Consider the following 17,221-nt stretch of genomic DNA (forward strand, 5'->3'; position numbering starts at 1 on the left):
TGATCTAGGTTAATGCTTTCGTAATTTAGGACAGTGTAAAAAAAATCTGCCCCGTTACGTTTCCTAAATTGTCACTAGCACATACCGTAAATACATTTTGCTATGTGATCGTCGTGGGACCAGAGAAATCACATATTGGCTCTTTGTGTATGGAAATAATATCAATGACATATTGATCCGCACGTGGAATTGTTTAGCCGGTGATTTCATACTGTGGAAGGAGGTCAATCACATGCATTTACCTTGGAAAGAATAATCTTTTCTTTTCCAAATAAGAATTCAATCCCTTCTGAATGTCTTCCAGGAGGATATTGGATTCCTGAAGCCTTTCTAACATGTTTGGCTGTTTGGTTGCGATAAGCACTCGGGTATCTTTCACCTGATAAAAATTAAGGAGCAGTAGTTAGGAGACGTTTCATGGTACACAGGGAATTACACAGAACCTGTCTTCCATATCTATCAGCACTGAATAGACGACTAACTTGGGCTGGGGAGAATTAACTTCTCGGTGCACAGCAGGACACAGTGGGATTAAGGCCTCTTGCTCACGACCGTATCCATTTTGCGGTGCGCGAAAAACGGATGCGCAAAAAATATGGATGACGTCTGTGTGCATTCCGTATTTTGCAGGACCGAGCAGCTGGCCCTCTATAGAACAGTCCTATCCTTGTCCGTAATACAGACAATAATAGGACATGTTCTTATCTTTTTGCAGACCGGAAATACGGACATACGGAAACAGAATGCGCACAGAGTAACTTCTGATTTTTTTGCGGACCCATTCAGATGAATGGTTCCGTATACGGTCCGTAAAAAAAAACGGAACGGACACGGAAAGAATATACGTTCGTGTGCATGAGGCCTAAAGCGAATGGATATGTAACTGGAAAACAAAAACCAAAGAAAGCATGCTAGTGAATCTGTTATTAACCCTATAAAGCACAAAGGGAAAAATTTAAACATTTCTGTTATGCTTTTGTCATTTGTGTAGAGAACTGCATGTACAGCAATGATCAAATATGGCATATGCTGACAACAATGAAATGCCAATGACTGCCTTCCCTTGGTTTGGGGGGTACTATATCTCCTTATGGAGAGGACCTAATCAGCGTGAAGAAACATATAATTCTGGGAAGAAGCTATGCAAATGAGCTGTTAACAAGCTCTGCCTCTGATGCCACCAGATGTAAGGCAGCTATCCTATAAGTCAATGTTAGACACTTTAAATAGGACTTGAGAGATGACTTGGATAATAATTAAAGGGGTTATCCAACCCCCATAATGCCCCTCATATAGGTTATACTTACCCCGTGTCGCTCCTGATCTTCACACAGACGCCGCTGCATCTCCCCGTCGCACGGATCAAAACATCAGGGGGTGTTGTTAGCCAATAGCAGGCTGCGACGGGAACGAGTCTCCCTGGCGTCACCCGCTATGATACAGTGGCGGCCATGCAGGCATCCGGAGTGACAGGGGTAAGTATAACCTGTATAAAGGGCCCCGGGCATTTTGCGGGCCATTATAGGGGTTGGATAACCCCTTTAAGCCAGCATCTCATCTGCAGACAGCTGTTTCGGGGTGACTGCCCTTCATCAGTGCAGAGCAGAAAGTACTGGCTTAACTAGGTGAAAGGCCTAGGTCAGGATTTGGGCAGTAATATATCTCCTTATTAGTCGGCGTGAGGAGTCTTTTAGGCCATACATGCTCCACTGGAATTCTGGAAAGAAGGGAAGCAAATGAGCTCTTAACAAGCTTTGCCTCTAACACCACCAGATGTAAGACAGCTACCCTATAAGTCAATGTCAATGTAAAATTGACTTATAGGATCACTACCTTAAACAGGAGCAGCAGTGGCAATTTTGATGTTCAGTGCAGCCAGGAGTTAAAGGGGTTGTTCCATCTCGTCACTTCCATGTGATATGGGACCAAGCACTAGCCTCGGGTGGCCGGACTTACAGAAACATTCGAAAGGGCCGGCGCATTGCTGCTTCCGTAACTCCCATTGTAGTGAATGACTGGCATTCAGTCCCGTTTAGTAGAGGCATATAGTTCAGGTCCTTGAAAAAGTTGTCCCAGAACGACCACTTATTACCCATCCACAGAAGAGGTGATAAGTATCTGATCAATGGGGTTTTCGCAGCTGGGACCTCAGGAAAACGAAGTTCTCGAGTGCCCATTTGAATGGAGTGGCGGTCAAGCATGTGTGCGGCCCCTCTATTAAAGGGGTTTTAAGGGAAAATGAACTGTTAAGGGAAGGCCCTCTAGCCTGCATCACCTCCAGAAAGATTCATACTTACTGTACCTGCTACCCGCCTCTTCAGTGAGCAGGATGAATCTTTAGGGGGGCAATGCAGGCTAGGGGTATTCATATAAGTTATATGATATAACAGTATACATTCCCAGAAAACCCCTTTAAAACTCTGGGATCCTTATTTTTGTGATCACAAGACAGATCATTTTGGTGACGGTGGAAATTTCAGAAGTTTTCATTTACAAAGAGCCCTCAGGAAAGAGCAGAACAAGAGGCTGCTGAAAGATAAAGATGATGGCACTCGAGTAGTGAACACTAATAAGGCTCCCTGGTTCCATCCTCATTAATATTCACTTCACTGCGGTGAATACTAATGAGGATGTCTGGCCTGCCCTTGAATGTGGGTTGGGGGTCGGGCCTCTTCCCGACACTTAAACATTTACTAAATAAGTTATTTTGGCAGGCAGGAGACTTACCCCTGCACTAGAAACCTGCCCTGTTAGCAAGATAGGATTTTCTGTGCTTGAAAATGCTACGTACTATTTAGAACTACTGTTTTCTTAACAGGAATAATATTAAATAACTAAAATATTAAGGAAATTAAGGAAAAACCAATAGCGCAATTTTTATGTACACTGTTTACCGATCTCCATAAATAATCTGTTCACTATATTGTATAGGTTAAGATTACAGGGACTTGTGATATTTAATAGTAAGCACATTACAAATACACATTTATTGTAATGGTGTTGCTGTGCTATTTAATTTAGTATTTTCTTTTTAAGAAAAACATAACTTTTACTATAAAAGAAATTATGTTAAATAAAAGTATTTCAATGGTCTTTGCTGGGAATTGAACCCCAGACCTTTGGTATAGCAGCCTGCAAGCATTACCATCACACTACAGTATTTGACCAGACAGGTAAGACGATAAGGTTTTCTGTGGCTCAAAATAAAGTAACAATAATACTGTATAGTAGGTTTTGAAGCACAAAAATGCTGTCTTTATAACTCTACAGGGCCATAGTCTAGTGGAAAACCTTCTGCCTACCGTACAAAAGGTTTGGGGTTCAATACACTACAGAGACATATTAAACAGTTCCTTAAATAAGAGATATGACAGAAAAATGCTTTTATGGTAAAAGTTACATTTTTCTGCATAGTTAATGTTACTAAAAATCAAAAAAACTGAGCAAAGACCATAACAATAAATGTATTTGTAACATACGGTACTTTACACAGTATCTATGGTGATAGGTAAACAGAACAAATAAAATACGGTATTTAACTAAATTAATTACATGTATGATACTGCATCAATCACAAACTACAACACAATTTCAAGCAATGTAAAATATTTGCCATCAGGTCACCCCTGTTGTCTCTCAATGTGTTATAGGAACATTATATAATACACTGTCACAAATAAAAACAAAATTACAAGTAAAAAAAAATAAATAAAAAAAAGAGCTCTTTGCTATCAGAATTCTCCTGTTTTTCAGTGTTTTTGGACTCCCAAGTGATAATTCTGTATATATATTATTTTTTATACACATACACATTTTTATTTATGCTTGTTTTGGAAAAATTATATAATGGAGTGTATCTGGTAAATATTCATTTATTATACAGTAAATTTAGTCCGGTCAGTCAGTTGACTTATGTTCCATCACCTGTTTTGCCTTTGTCTACTATCACAATAATCTGCCCACAAATACAGAACAACACACCTATTAGAAAGGCCGGCAATTATATACATGTGTAATAATGTCGGGAGGACAAAATACATAGTCACTAAACCAGACATTGGACACCTCCACACATAGATATTTTACAAAATTAGTAATTTATTGAAGATGATATCATAACAAATATCTGCAACAGCCGACTGTGGTACACAGGGCAAATATCTACCGTAAGCAAAATTTTTATTAAAGAATGATATCATACATATAGCGCAGCCCAAATGAATACTAGAGTAAGCAGCAGAAAAGAACAGACAGTAAAGGACTGATGGACCCAGGGGAGGGCCGAGGGGTCGGCCACAGCAAAGATTCTGGCTGAAAATAGAGTGAAAATAATAATAGTAATAAACAGAACTGCCAGCAAGAGGCAAGAAAACCGAGTTTAATAAAGGTACAAGGATCCACAAGCTGGCAGTCCAAACTGACAAAAGAGAATAAAAGTGTATTACCAGATGCTGCGTATCGGCCCCTCGGTCAAACCCTGCCCAATGCCGTTTCGCCTGCTACAGATATTTGTTATGATATCATCTTCAATAAATTACTAATTTTGTAAAATATCTATGTGCGGAGGTGTCCAATGTCTGTTCGGTTTAGCCACAAACACAGAAGCCTACCCTCATAGTTCTTGATGTACCTGTCTGATGTTATACTGATCCTATGTCTTTTAAACTCATGAGATTGTAATTGCTGTTCGTGATTTTCTCCTTCTGACCATTTAGACATCAGTACAAATTCAGTTTGAGTCTTTAATAGGCGGAAGAAGTCTGACATTTTAGTAGACAACATTACATTTATGGTAAATGTTACCTTTCTCTTTGTGTTTTGCGGCGGAGCGGTCTATCCTCTATTGGCTATATTTATAAAAATGAAAGCACATTGAATATTCAATCCTAATACTAAATGAGTGATAATGAAGAAAGCTAAACAGAACTATCCGTGCATCTGCGGCTCCCGCGGACTAGGCTGTATGCTCTGGTGGAGCACATTTATCACAGTCACAACCGGTTATGTGCTGATCCTCAAAGGACTTTGGTCATTGGCAGAGACAAATCACATCTACTATGAGTTCAGCATTCAGCTTCATTCATGTCTCTCTGGATGAGTGTAATAAATAGCATCAGTCTGTGTTTATATCGCTTCCCAGATAAAGTAAAAAGGCATATACATACCGACTCTACCATAATGTCCTTCCAGGTGCTGTCCACGATACCAAATTTCCGCCCTTCCTCTGGCATTTGAGCTATTATGTCTTCAGAGCTAAATATGGGCTCCAGGTAGAGCCAAGTCGCCTGACACTTTAACCAGGAATCCAGAATATCTTGAATCAGGACCAGTGTCTGCTCCCACTCCTGCCATAGACAGAATTTTTGAAATACATGTATAGGGGTGACCTTAAAATAAAGTCCAGGAAATCCTCTCCCTTTAACCACCACATCAATCCCTACAAACAAATCCCATGGACAATCTTTCACAAAAGGTTCCGATCCTTCTGGTATCGAAATATAACTGGTAGGGAATGTTTTGGTAAGGGTGCCTGAGAAAAAGTATGCCAAACCTCACCTCCTGAAGGCTAGAAACTGTCTCTAGTGTTTTCTGTAGCTGGTGAAGCCATTCTGTAGACTCCATCTCTAATTCTCACTTGTTCCTGAGGGTCTGACATTGACTTACACTTTTCTCCATTCTGTAGAAGAGCTATTCTGCCTTGGATAATCACTGACTCCTCAATCTATTTCACTGCCTTATACTTTGGCTTCTTCTCTCTTTGAGCAATCTTCCCTTTTTTTATCGGTTTCCTAAAAGGGGTTTTCCCATCTTAGGGCCCTTTCACACTTGCGTTGTCCGGATCCGGCGTGCACTCCATTTGCCGGAATTACACGCCGGATCCGGAAAAACGCAAGTGAACTGAAAGCATTTGAAGACGGATCCGTCTTCAAAATGCATTCAGTGTTACTATGGCACCCAGGACGCTATTAAAGTCCTGGTTGCCATAGTAGTAGTGGGGAGCGGGGGAGCGGTATACTTACAGTCCGTGCGGCTCCCGGGGCGCTCCAGAATGACGTCAGAGCGCCCCATGCGCATGGATGATGTGTCCATGTGATCACGTCATCCATGCGCGTGGGGCGCCCTGACGTCACTGTGGAGCGCCCGGGGAGCCGCACGGACGGTAAGTATACTGCTCCCCCGCTCCCCACTACACTTTACCATGACTGCCAGGACTTTAGCGTCCTGGCAGCCATGGTAACCATTCTGAAAAAGCTAAACGTCGGCTCCGGCAATGCGCCGAAATGACGTTTAGCTTAAGGCCGGATCCGGATTAATGCCTTTTAATGGGCATTAATTCCGGATCCGGCCTTGCGGCAAGTGTTCAGGATTTTTGGCCGGAGCAAAAAGCGCAGCATGCTGCGGTATTTTCTCCAGCCAAAAAACGTTCCGGTCCGGAACTGAAGACATCCTGATGCATCCTGAACAGATTTCTCTCCATTCAGAATGCATTAGGATAAAACTGATCAGGATTCTTCCGGCATAGAGCCCCGAAGACGGAACTCTATGCCGGAAGACAAGAACGCAAGTGTGAAAGGGCCCTTAGTGATTGCATATAGCATATAGCAGTGATGTCGAACCTTTTAGAGACTGAGTGCCCAAACTGCAACCAAAAACCCTCTTATTTATTGCAAAGTGCCAACACGGCAATTTAACCAGAATACTACAGTCCTATAGTATATATCCCATGTACTTTATCACTTATCTATAATAGCCTGCCTACATTCAGTGCCCTGCCATGAGAAGTCTAAGGCATATTGGTACACTGTAGACTTTTTCCAGAAGCGGGTGCCCACAGAGAGGGCTCGGAGTGCCTCCTCTGGCACCCGTGCCATAGGTTCGCCACCACTGGCATATAGAGTCCGAAGCACCCTATTTTAAGATTTCCCTTCACTGCGGTGCTCCCGGCCACCCAGCTGTGCAGGGAACTGCAGTTGATCCCACTCACTTGATAGTGGTCAGGGTTCTGCCATATAGGAACATACAATGAAGGGCATGCTCATGCTAAGCCAGTGCTGTGACCCTTTCAATCTTATGATCAGTGGGTCTCCCAGAGGTCAGACCCCCACTGATCATAACGAGACAACATATCCTAGTGATATCTCATCACTTTTTAAGATGAGAATAACTCTGTAAGTGAGTCTACTGAAAGCTTCCTCGCATTTTATTCCTTGACTTGTATCCACAACCAACAGGCAGGCTCCATCTCTAATTCTCAGTTGTCCCTGAGCCTGGATGGATGAAGGCTAGCTGCTATAATGTCTCCAAAACACTGCACACAGAAACTGCTTTGGACAGTGTGTAATCTAATTCTTCAGTGATCTGACAATTAATTTAGCAGGGAATTCAGGGTGAGTGAACAGTTTAGGAAAGGAGGGTAGGAGAGTGTTAAGTGGAGAAAGAAGCAAAATATCTTATTTTCACCTGTACTACTGATTTACGCAAAGTTTGTAATAGACTTCTCTAACTTTGGAAAAATATATAATAATGCATTCGTTTTCCAAGCCCAGGCTAATAAGTCTGTAAACTGGATTATCAATCCTCCTACACTTGCCACTTTCTCTACCCAAAAGGAACGCTTCCTCCTGCATTACTTTGAATAACTCCTTTATATCATTACAATATCTTATTTGTATATTTTTGCACTAAACTTCTCTTACTTTGGCTAAGCTCTCACTCTCCTATAAACTCCCACTGCTTTACCACCTCCTGTACCCAGCCGTATTACACCTGTGGTGTAACTACCTGCCGGTAAACGATTTTAATCATTCTTTAATATGTTTATGTGCTACAAATACAGATTGACTCATTAATCACTCATTCACAGACAACTAATTAAGACACATAATGTACTTGTAATAAAGGGTTAGCTCATAACTGCTGCAATTTCCTCTTACCCTGGCTTCCGCTTCAATTGGTTTAATGAATGGTGAACCACACATTGTTTGGGTTTTAATAATGTGGTCGTCAAGCAGTAATTGAATATCATCAACAGCGGACAGGATGCTTGTACTCTGTCAAAAAGAAAGGTTATATCAGCATGTATCTAATCACAAATGCGAGTAGGTATTTTGAGTACTGTACGTCATGTTCTCTTATATATCACAAGCTAAGAAAATAACATTTCCATTGTATGGCACGTGAAGGAGACATGCAAGATGGGTATGTGTTAACATTAGAGGGATCATACAGGAGTAGAAATATATGGCTACTTTCAAGTGTCAAACCTGTCCATGGGTTGTGCAAGGATTGTGTGTGTGTTTTTTTTTTTTTTGTTTAAAAAAAAATAAAAAATACCCATGTTTCTCGCACACCAATGCCTTGCAGAATGGCTGGGGGAGACCGCCAACAAGCGGGAAAAAGAGCTCACCTTAAAGCAGGTCTCTGATCAAGTACTCGCAGCTATACAAACTTCTACGGCCTCTCTTACTGGTAAAATAGACAAAATTTAAGTAGATGTTGGTCTCAGGCAAGATCTTCATAATCTCAGAGACTGTGTCACCCATGCTGAAGATCGTATCTCAGCCCTGGACGACCGCACGGCCCCCATGACTTTCACACTACAGGATCTAACCCAAAAAGCTGAGCTCTGGAGCCAAAAGGCCGATGATTTAGAGAACCGGCCCAGGCGGAATAATTTGTGTATAATTGGCCTGCCTGAGAGAACAGAAGGCCAAATGCCAGATGAATTCTTGGAAAAATGGCTGCGAGATTTATTCCCTGATGCCCAGGGCCTTTATTGTAGAACAGGCTCATATATTTCCTGCAAAACCTCCAGGCCCTTCTTGGCTCTTTTTTACTTAACTACAGAGACTAGGACACCATGCTACAATCGGCCTGTCAACTTGGAGAACTTAAGTTTGACAACACATAAGTATTCTTCTTTCCAGATTTCTCTGAATAATTACAGAAACAATTGGCCACCTTCGTCAGTGTCAAGCTCCGCTTGAGGGAGCTCCAGATCTCATATTCCTGGTTGTCTACCTCCCGGAGATGATCGTCTTATCCTGTAAGACTGTTCCTACTGTATATGACCTGATGTTTTGTTTTTTGCTCCATGTATTCTCCTATCTCCTGGGCTACTAGACATTGTCTTCAATTTTCTCCATATATTGTAGCCCACTTGGAAGTGCATTGACTGTATGCTCTTCTGTCCCTATTACAGTTTCCCGATCATGCAATGCCTAGTTTTCTGTTAGCTGTATTGTGTTGACACCTATATAGGCCTTCTTAGTCTGTGAGGCTAAGTCTCTATTGTTGCAACACAGACTTCCCCTATATTAATTTGCCACTTTTCACATATTGGAGAATTGATCTTTGATTTGACCTTTTTGGAGGATCGATACCACCTCAGATTGTTATTGTTTGTATAGTTTGGTTCTTTACCTGAATGTTGCTTATACCCAAAGGCTTAATTCAGTACACATGAAATACTTTCCCTTTCCACAGGCGGAGAGCACCATGGTGTTACTAGAAATATAAGGGTTTTATCCTACTTATTCTGACGTTTAACAATGGTCCTAACTAACTTCACATGTCTTTTTTGGAAAGTGAGAGACCTGGGGTCCCCCCTAAAAGGTCTATGGTTGTCTCTGCACTCTGTTCTAAAAGACCCCATATAGTTTGTCTCCAAGAAACGCATCTGGTCCCCTCCACCGTGGACCGCCTCAAAAAGTCATGAGCTCGAACGCTATATCAAACCTTCCATACCTCCTTTTCTAGAGGAGTATCGCTTCTCATACATAACTCTCTAAAGTGGAAACCCGAATGTGTTAAGATAGACCTTGAGGGACGCTTGGTCTTTGCGAAGGCAAAGATAATCGTTATACCATATATTCTTCTATGTATTTATAACCCCCCACCTGCCTCTCTGGTTGTTATTAATGAAGGAATATTATTTGCTGCAGCACATCCAGAAGCAGAAGTCCTCTGCATGGGAGGCTTTAACCTCCTCATGGACCCTCCCCTAGATCAATACGGTGTTCAACCTGGTACCTCTGGTGTCTCGATTAGTGGGGGTAATGACAGAGGTGCAGTGGATAGATTTATGGAGACTGAAACACCCGGATCTCTGTGCATATTCATGTCATGCGGCCCACCGCCACTCACTTAGCCACTTAGATTATATGTTTGGGTCCCCCTCAACATGTACTAGAATAGGTGAGATAGCGTTAATGCCGGGAGGAATATCAGACCATTCCCTATTGTGGCTATTGTTACAGTCTTCTGCCCCTACCCCACAGAAGAGCTGGCGGATTTAACCCTTCTGGATAACCCTATTTGGGACTTCAGATTGCATACCTGATCAGCTTCAATTATTCATTGATATCTATGACCCACACCCATACTCCTTATTAGTATAGGAGGCATCCAAGTCTTACCTCCGTGGGTGCCTTAAATCTTTTATATCGTATACTAGCAGAATGACCCGACTTCGGACAGGTATATTTAATCTATTTCATTTCTTGTTTCCGTGTGTCGTAAAAAGATATCAACAGTGTCCCCCATAACAGTGACTTCTACAGTACCCGCCCCTTTAACAATGACCTCCACAGTACCCGCCCCTTTAACAATGATCTCCACAGTGCCCACCCCTTTAATAGTGACCTCCACAGTGGCCGCCCCTTTAATATTGACCTCCACAGTGGCTGCCCCTTTAACAATGACCTCCACAGTACCCGCCCTTTAACAATGACCTCCACAGTACCCGCCCCTTTAACAGTGATCTCTACAGTGCCCACCACTTTAACAGTGACCTCCACAGTGCCCACCACTTTAACAGTGACCACCCGTTTAACAGTGACCTTCATAGTGATCGCCCCTTGAACAGTGACTACCACAGTACCCGCCCCTTTAACAGTGATATTCACAGTGCCCGCCCCTTTAACAGAGACTTCCACAGTGCCCGCCCCTTTAACAGTGACTTCCACTGTGGCCACCCCTTTAACAGTGCCTGCCCCTTTAACAGTGACCTCCACAGTGCCTGCCCCTTTAATAGTGACCTCCACAGTGTCCACCCCTTTAACAGTGACCTCCACAGTGACCACCCCTTTAACAGTGACTTCCACAGTGCCCCTCCCTTTAATAGTGACCGCCCCTTTAACAGTGACTTCCACAGTACCTGCCCCTTTAACAGAGACCTCCACATTGCCCCTCCCTTTAATAGTGACCGACCCTTTAACAGTGACTTCCACAGTACCTGCCCCTTTAACAGTGACCTCCACAGTGCCTGCCCCTTTAACATTGACCACCCCTTTAACAGTGAACTCCACAGCGGCCGTCCGTTTGATAGTGGCCCCTTCCCCCCATGCATGTAGCAATGTAGTTGTGCCGTCATACGTCATATGACTGAATATTTAAGGACCTGCGAACTGCTAAAACCTGTGATCAGTTGTTATGGCAACCTGGAGTAGGACATGTGAGCTTCTATTGGCTAATAAGGGACATGTGACCGTGTAAATGGCAGTTCGGATGTAAGTGAAAGGCTTGCTGGCTTCTATTGGCTAATGCAGGTCATTTTTTGGGAATATCTCAGGAACGGTAAGTCCTAGAGAGCTGAGACCCGGTCTAAAACCTTCCCGGACACCTGATGTACCTGTGTGCCAAATTTGGTGACGATCGGTCAAGTCGTTTGGTCGTGCATAAAGAACGTCTAGACAGACAGAAACAAATTTTTATATATATAAGAGATTAAAATATCTTCGGTGAGGGAAGAGGAAGAGCTGGGAAGGCGATGCCTTTATAGAGGGCAGGTGATGCCTTTATAGAGAATCCTACTGAAAATAATAAATCTCAGTGGCTCATGGTGGGAGGCCAGTACTTACATCTCCTAAAAGAAAAGGCACAGGGGGTGTTTATTCTTTACTAAACAGTTTTTTTTTTTCAGCACGGTAATCAATCAGCTAAATTATTGGCCCATATTGTACGACAATATTCGACAAATACACCAGTACTCAAAACGCAAATCTACAGATAACCGGGTTCTAATCAGTCTTTCTGATATCTTGGGGTGTTTCCGACAGTTCTATAGTGACCTACTGTATATAGATCCAGAGCAGACTCTGACCCTGGGACCCTAAGCGATTATCTCAATAGTATACAGCTCCCTACTCTGCTGTCTAGTCATAGAGACCTTCTGGACTCTCCTATTTCTCTCAGTGAAATTACCTCTGCCATCTGTCAGATTAAAAAGGTAAGTCAGTCTTTCCATAGTAGTTTATGTTCAGTACAAAGACATCATTGGTCCCCACTTGCTATCCCTGTATCGCCAGATCTTTGACCAAGAATGTCTTCCAGATTCCTTGAACAACTCCACCATCATTGTTTTAGTTACACCTGACAAGAACCCGGAGGTATGTATGCGGATGTTATGGTAGTATTTCTCTCAGAACCTAAAAATTCCATGCCATACGCTGCTTTGATTATAGACACATCTGGTAGGTTCTTTGGCCTCTCTCCGTTGGACTGGTTGGGAGATTATGGCACGAAGGCAAAGCTCCTCTCCAATATGCCAATTTAAATACCTAGGAATGCATATTACAAGAGATAGTTTCCAATCCTATTCACTTAATATCGAGCCCTTACTGACCTATCTCAGGGACAAGACGAAAGTATAGAGCACTTTGCCATTGTCTGTGGCAGGACGGATTAACCTCCTGAAAATGATCGCCCTTCGGACCATATAGATATTGTAGTACTGCGGAGGTTCTTTAATGCTACGGATTCTCTGTCTGAGCATTTTACAGAGACTAAGGGATATGTGGGGAGCTGCCCTGCCCAATTTCCAACTGTATTAGCTGGACAACTACAGTATACAAAATCATGGTTGGGTGATAGACCCCTGCCTAACAGTGAGCATTACCTTCAACACTTACTATCTGAAAACTCCCTCTGGGCAGTTCTAAAATACCCCAATGTTTTTCAAGGTCAATTATTACCTTTGCATAGACTGGCCGCACATGTATGGGCCCTTGGCAAGAGGTTATCACAATTTGATGCAATTCCTGCCAAGACTCCCTTGTGGCAAAATGGCGGATTAACACAGCTCAGGTCCTTCCCAGATTCCGAGTTTTGGGTGGGATATGGTATCACAGCCCTATCTCACCTTTATCATAATAATAGCCTCCTGTCATTTGAACAACTCCAGGTTATGTAGGATATTCCACGTACTGGTTTCTATTATTACCTGCAGCTCAGCTCTATTAACGCAATTCCTGACTTACTTATTCCCCTCTCCCGCAATTCCCTTCTCCTCCTACCCACTGATAGGCATCCTTAAAAAACAAGGTCCTAAAGGTCTCATCTATTTTGTGTACACACATCTTTTGAAAATTAAACTGCTTGGGTTCACCACTGAGGTTAAAGGGCGTAGAGATATACCGGACGCTCACTACCCCTATATGTGACTCCCCCTCAGCCAATCCCAAGTTTATAAAACTGTGCATACTACATAAATGTTACTTAATGCCAGTTCGGTTGTTTAAGATGGGTAGGATTTCCAGTGACACAGATGTTTAACCCCAGATGCGGATTTCATGCATCTTATGTGGTACTGTCCGGAGCTGCAGACCTTCTGGAATACAGTAATTAATTTGCTTTTGGTGGTGCTGGGACGCCCTGTTCCTCTCAACCCCGGGATGTGTCTTTTGGGAATCATGGAGGAAGGCCAGTGGCCCCATCATATGAGGCTTTTATTACATGAAGTCCTATTTCTGGCTCGTAAATCATTGGCATTAAGGTGGATGCCTAGATGCCGCCCCCCCCCCCCCCCCCCTCTGTTCTTCTGTGGAGCAATTTAATAAATACCTTTATCTGCAAAAGATGCAGCTCGCACACCGTGTTCGCTCCGTATCCGTAGTTCCGTTCCGTGGCCCCACAAAAAAATATAGAGCATGTCCTATTCTTGTCTGCAATCACAGACAAGGATGGGCATTTCTGTATAGGGCTGGCCCTATGCGGTCCACAAAATGTGGAACGCACACGGCCGGTATCTGTGTTTTGAGGATCCGCAATTTGCAGATGGCAAAACACTTACGGTCATCTGAATGTAGCTTTAGACAACTCTCATACACCGCGGGCCCCCTGGAAGAAGTGTTCTACTTCCTACGCTCGCGAGACTCCTTAGGGGCCACGTGAAACCTCTATAGTATGGAGGATTGTGTTCAAATGTCTTATTAATGTGCTGTGGTCTCTGGCTGTGGAATCTACATATATTCCAATGTTATTTCGACATTCCAATGTATTAACTGCCGTCTGTCTCGGAGGTGCTGCTCCGGAGGGTCTGTATTCTGGACAAATTGTGTAAAAAAAAAAAAAAGTTAAAAAAAAAAAGTAAAAAAAAAAAACCTATGTTACCTAAGTACCTATGTTTTTCCGATGTTTGTCCTATCCAGATAATCTTCTAGATTTCTTAAAATAAAGCGTTCCGTTTTTCTAACCCCTTCCACCGAGAACCTACATATGGCCAAACATTTCCTGTGCAGTGCCTGCTACAAAGGAAATAGAGCATTTTGTGGCACCTGTGGCCTCATCGGTCACATGCTGTTCCTATATATCACCACTGAGGCCATTGATTAGTCCACAGTGCTGATGTGCTATTGACAATTCACACTTTCGTCCAGCGGGGGGATCGGAAGCGGTGGAGACGAGAGCTTTAAAAGGGTGTTTTGTTTTTTCATTTTAAACTGTCCCTGGCCCTACTGAAATTACTTCCTACTTTCGGATAAACCCTTTGAGGTTGCACACTATAAAAGTGTTTATCGACAAAACTTTTGCTACATTTTAAGGATTAAGCATTATTGGTGCATACTGATTGCTCTGGAGCGTGACTCCATCAGTCTACATGAGCAGCTGCACACTTTGGCACGTGCTGCAATGACATCTGCACAGCGATGAACTGGGAGCATATAAATAATGAATCGCTCGGGCAGAGTTGTACTTATGATTTCTCTGCAGAACTGGTAATTCCGCCCTCAGACGTGCCTTGTTGGCAATGAACCTACAGTTTAGTAGGTTAAATAATAGGCAAGAAAAGAGCTGATGACATCAGTTGTCCTAATACATACTGTATAATGAATCATTTACAATGTAGCTGGTTCTACTTACAGAATTGGCTATGTTCGCATGGGGGATTTTCACACTTTTTTTCAATTTCAGTGCAGTGGACCTGCTCACAGTTTAGGCTACATTCACACTTGCGGCAGAGTGATCCGGCAAGCAGTTTCAGCGGATCAGGCAATCTGCATGCAAATGGACAGCATTTGTAGACGGATCCGGATGCGGATCTGTCTTACAAATGCATTGCAAGAACGGATCCGTCTCTCCGGATGTCATCCGGAGAAACGGATCCGTTATATATTTTTTCACATTTTTACCAGTCAGCGCATGCACAGACCGGAAGGAGTGATCCGGCATTGCAGTATTTTTAATGCCGGATCCGGCACTAATACATTTCAATGTAAATTGATCCGGCATTCTGGCAACTGATCCGGATGCTGCGGTATTTCCTTCGTCCAAAAAGCCGTTCAGTGACTGAACTGATGACATCCTGATGCATCCTGAACGGAATGCTCTCCATTCAGAATGCATGGGGATATGCCTGATCAGTTCTTTACCGGTATTGAGCCTCTATGACAGAACTCAGTGCCGGAAAAGAAAACCGCTAGAGTGAAAGTACCCTTAGCCCCACTGAATGTAGCTAAATAGTGAATGAACAGCTGCCATGGCTTCCAGCCAAGTCCATGCAGACAAAGATCCAAGAAAGGGCCTAGATTTTCTTAGCACTGTCATGGTTTTAACCCGGTGGCAGCAGGAACAGCAGTGTGCCCAATATAAAACAACGGGAGGTAGATTTCATGTGGCTGCTGGCTTTTTGGCAAGAATTCTGGCATTTTAAGATGCCATGTGAACAGGTCCTTTAGGATGTAAGTTTAAAGAGGACCTGTCACTATGAAATGCAATGCAATCTGCAAGCAGCAGGTTATAGAGCAGGAGAAGCGGAGCAGATTCTGATTTCATTGTTCACAGGGGAAGTGTTATCAGTGACTGACAGCTATCTCTGTAAACACATTTACACGGAGACTGCTATCAATCACTAATAACACCTACCCGTGTACAACTATCAGTAATTGACAGCCATCACTGTATACACACTTAGGGCTCATGCACACGGCAGTTGTGCCGCCGTTCCGTGCATTGAGGACTGCAATTTGCAGTCCTCAATGCACGGGCAACATCCATGCGGCAGCCGGGATGGATCGAGACCCATTCAACTTGAATGGGTCCATGATCCATCCGCACCGTAAAAAAATAGTTCTATTGTTTTATTGTTCTAAATGTTCTATTTTTTTTGCGTTGCGGAGGCAAGGACAGAAACACCACAGAAGCACTCCGTAGTGCTTCTGTGGGGTTCCATGCCTCCGTTCCGCACCGCAGGTCAGGATTGCGGACCCGTTCACAGAGAATGCTATCAATCACTGATAACACCTCCCCCGTATACATCTATCAGTGACTGACAGCTATCTCTGTATACACACTTACACAGAGGATGCTATCAATCACTGATAACACCTCCCTGTGTACAGCTATCAGGGACTGACAGCTATCTCTATATATATACACACTTACACAGCGAATGCTATCAATCTCTGATAACACTTCTCCGTGTACACTGAAGTCAGAAATAGTAGAGATTTAAATGAATACATTTCAAGTTTTATTTAATTTTTTCCCAGAAAAATATACAATACATTCGGAAAGTCTTCAGACCCTTTTAGTTTTTTCACATTTTGTTATGTTGTGGCCTTGTGCAAAAATAATAATAAAAAATAAAAAAAAGTTTTCCCCCATCAATCTGCACAAAGTTCCCAAGAGCACAGTGACCTCCATAATAAAAAAAATGGACAAAGTTTAGAACAACCAGAACTCTTCCTAGAGCTGGAAGCCCCTATAAACTAAGTAATTGGGGAGAAGTGCCTTGGTAAGAGAGATGACCAAGAACCCAGTGGTCACTGTGACTGAGATCCAAAGATTCTGTGTGCGGATGGGAGAAACTTCCAGAAGGTCAACCATCACAGCAGCATGCCATCAATCTGGGCTCAGACTGTGAGAAACAAGATTCTCTGGTTTGATGAAACCAAGATTGTACTTTTTGGCCTCAATTCTAAGCGTCATGTCTGGAGGAGAC

At 43.0% G+C, this 17,221-nt stretch overlaps 1 protein-coding gene across 1 annotated transcript in view; it reads right to left on the reverse strand.

The window, feature by feature from the left end:
* DNAH3 (dynein axonemal heavy chain 3) overlaps positions 1–17,221 on the reverse strand; it is a 348,463-nt gene that overhangs the window by 160,196 nt on the left and 171,046 nt on the right. The window contains 3 exon segments of the mRNA XM_040440318.1: positions 243–379; positions 5,166–5,345; positions 7,935–8,051. Of these exon segments, the coding sequence (XP_040296252.1) occupies positions 243–379; positions 5,166–5,345; positions 7,935–8,051 (434 nt within the window).

This window comes from Bufo bufo, chromosome 7 (genome assembly GCF_905171765.1).
Source record: "Bufo bufo chromosome 7, aBufBuf1.1, whole genome shotgun sequence".
Classification (NCBI taxonomy): domain Eukaryota; kingdom Metazoa; phylum Chordata; class Amphibia; order Anura; family Bufonidae; genus Bufo; species Bufo bufo.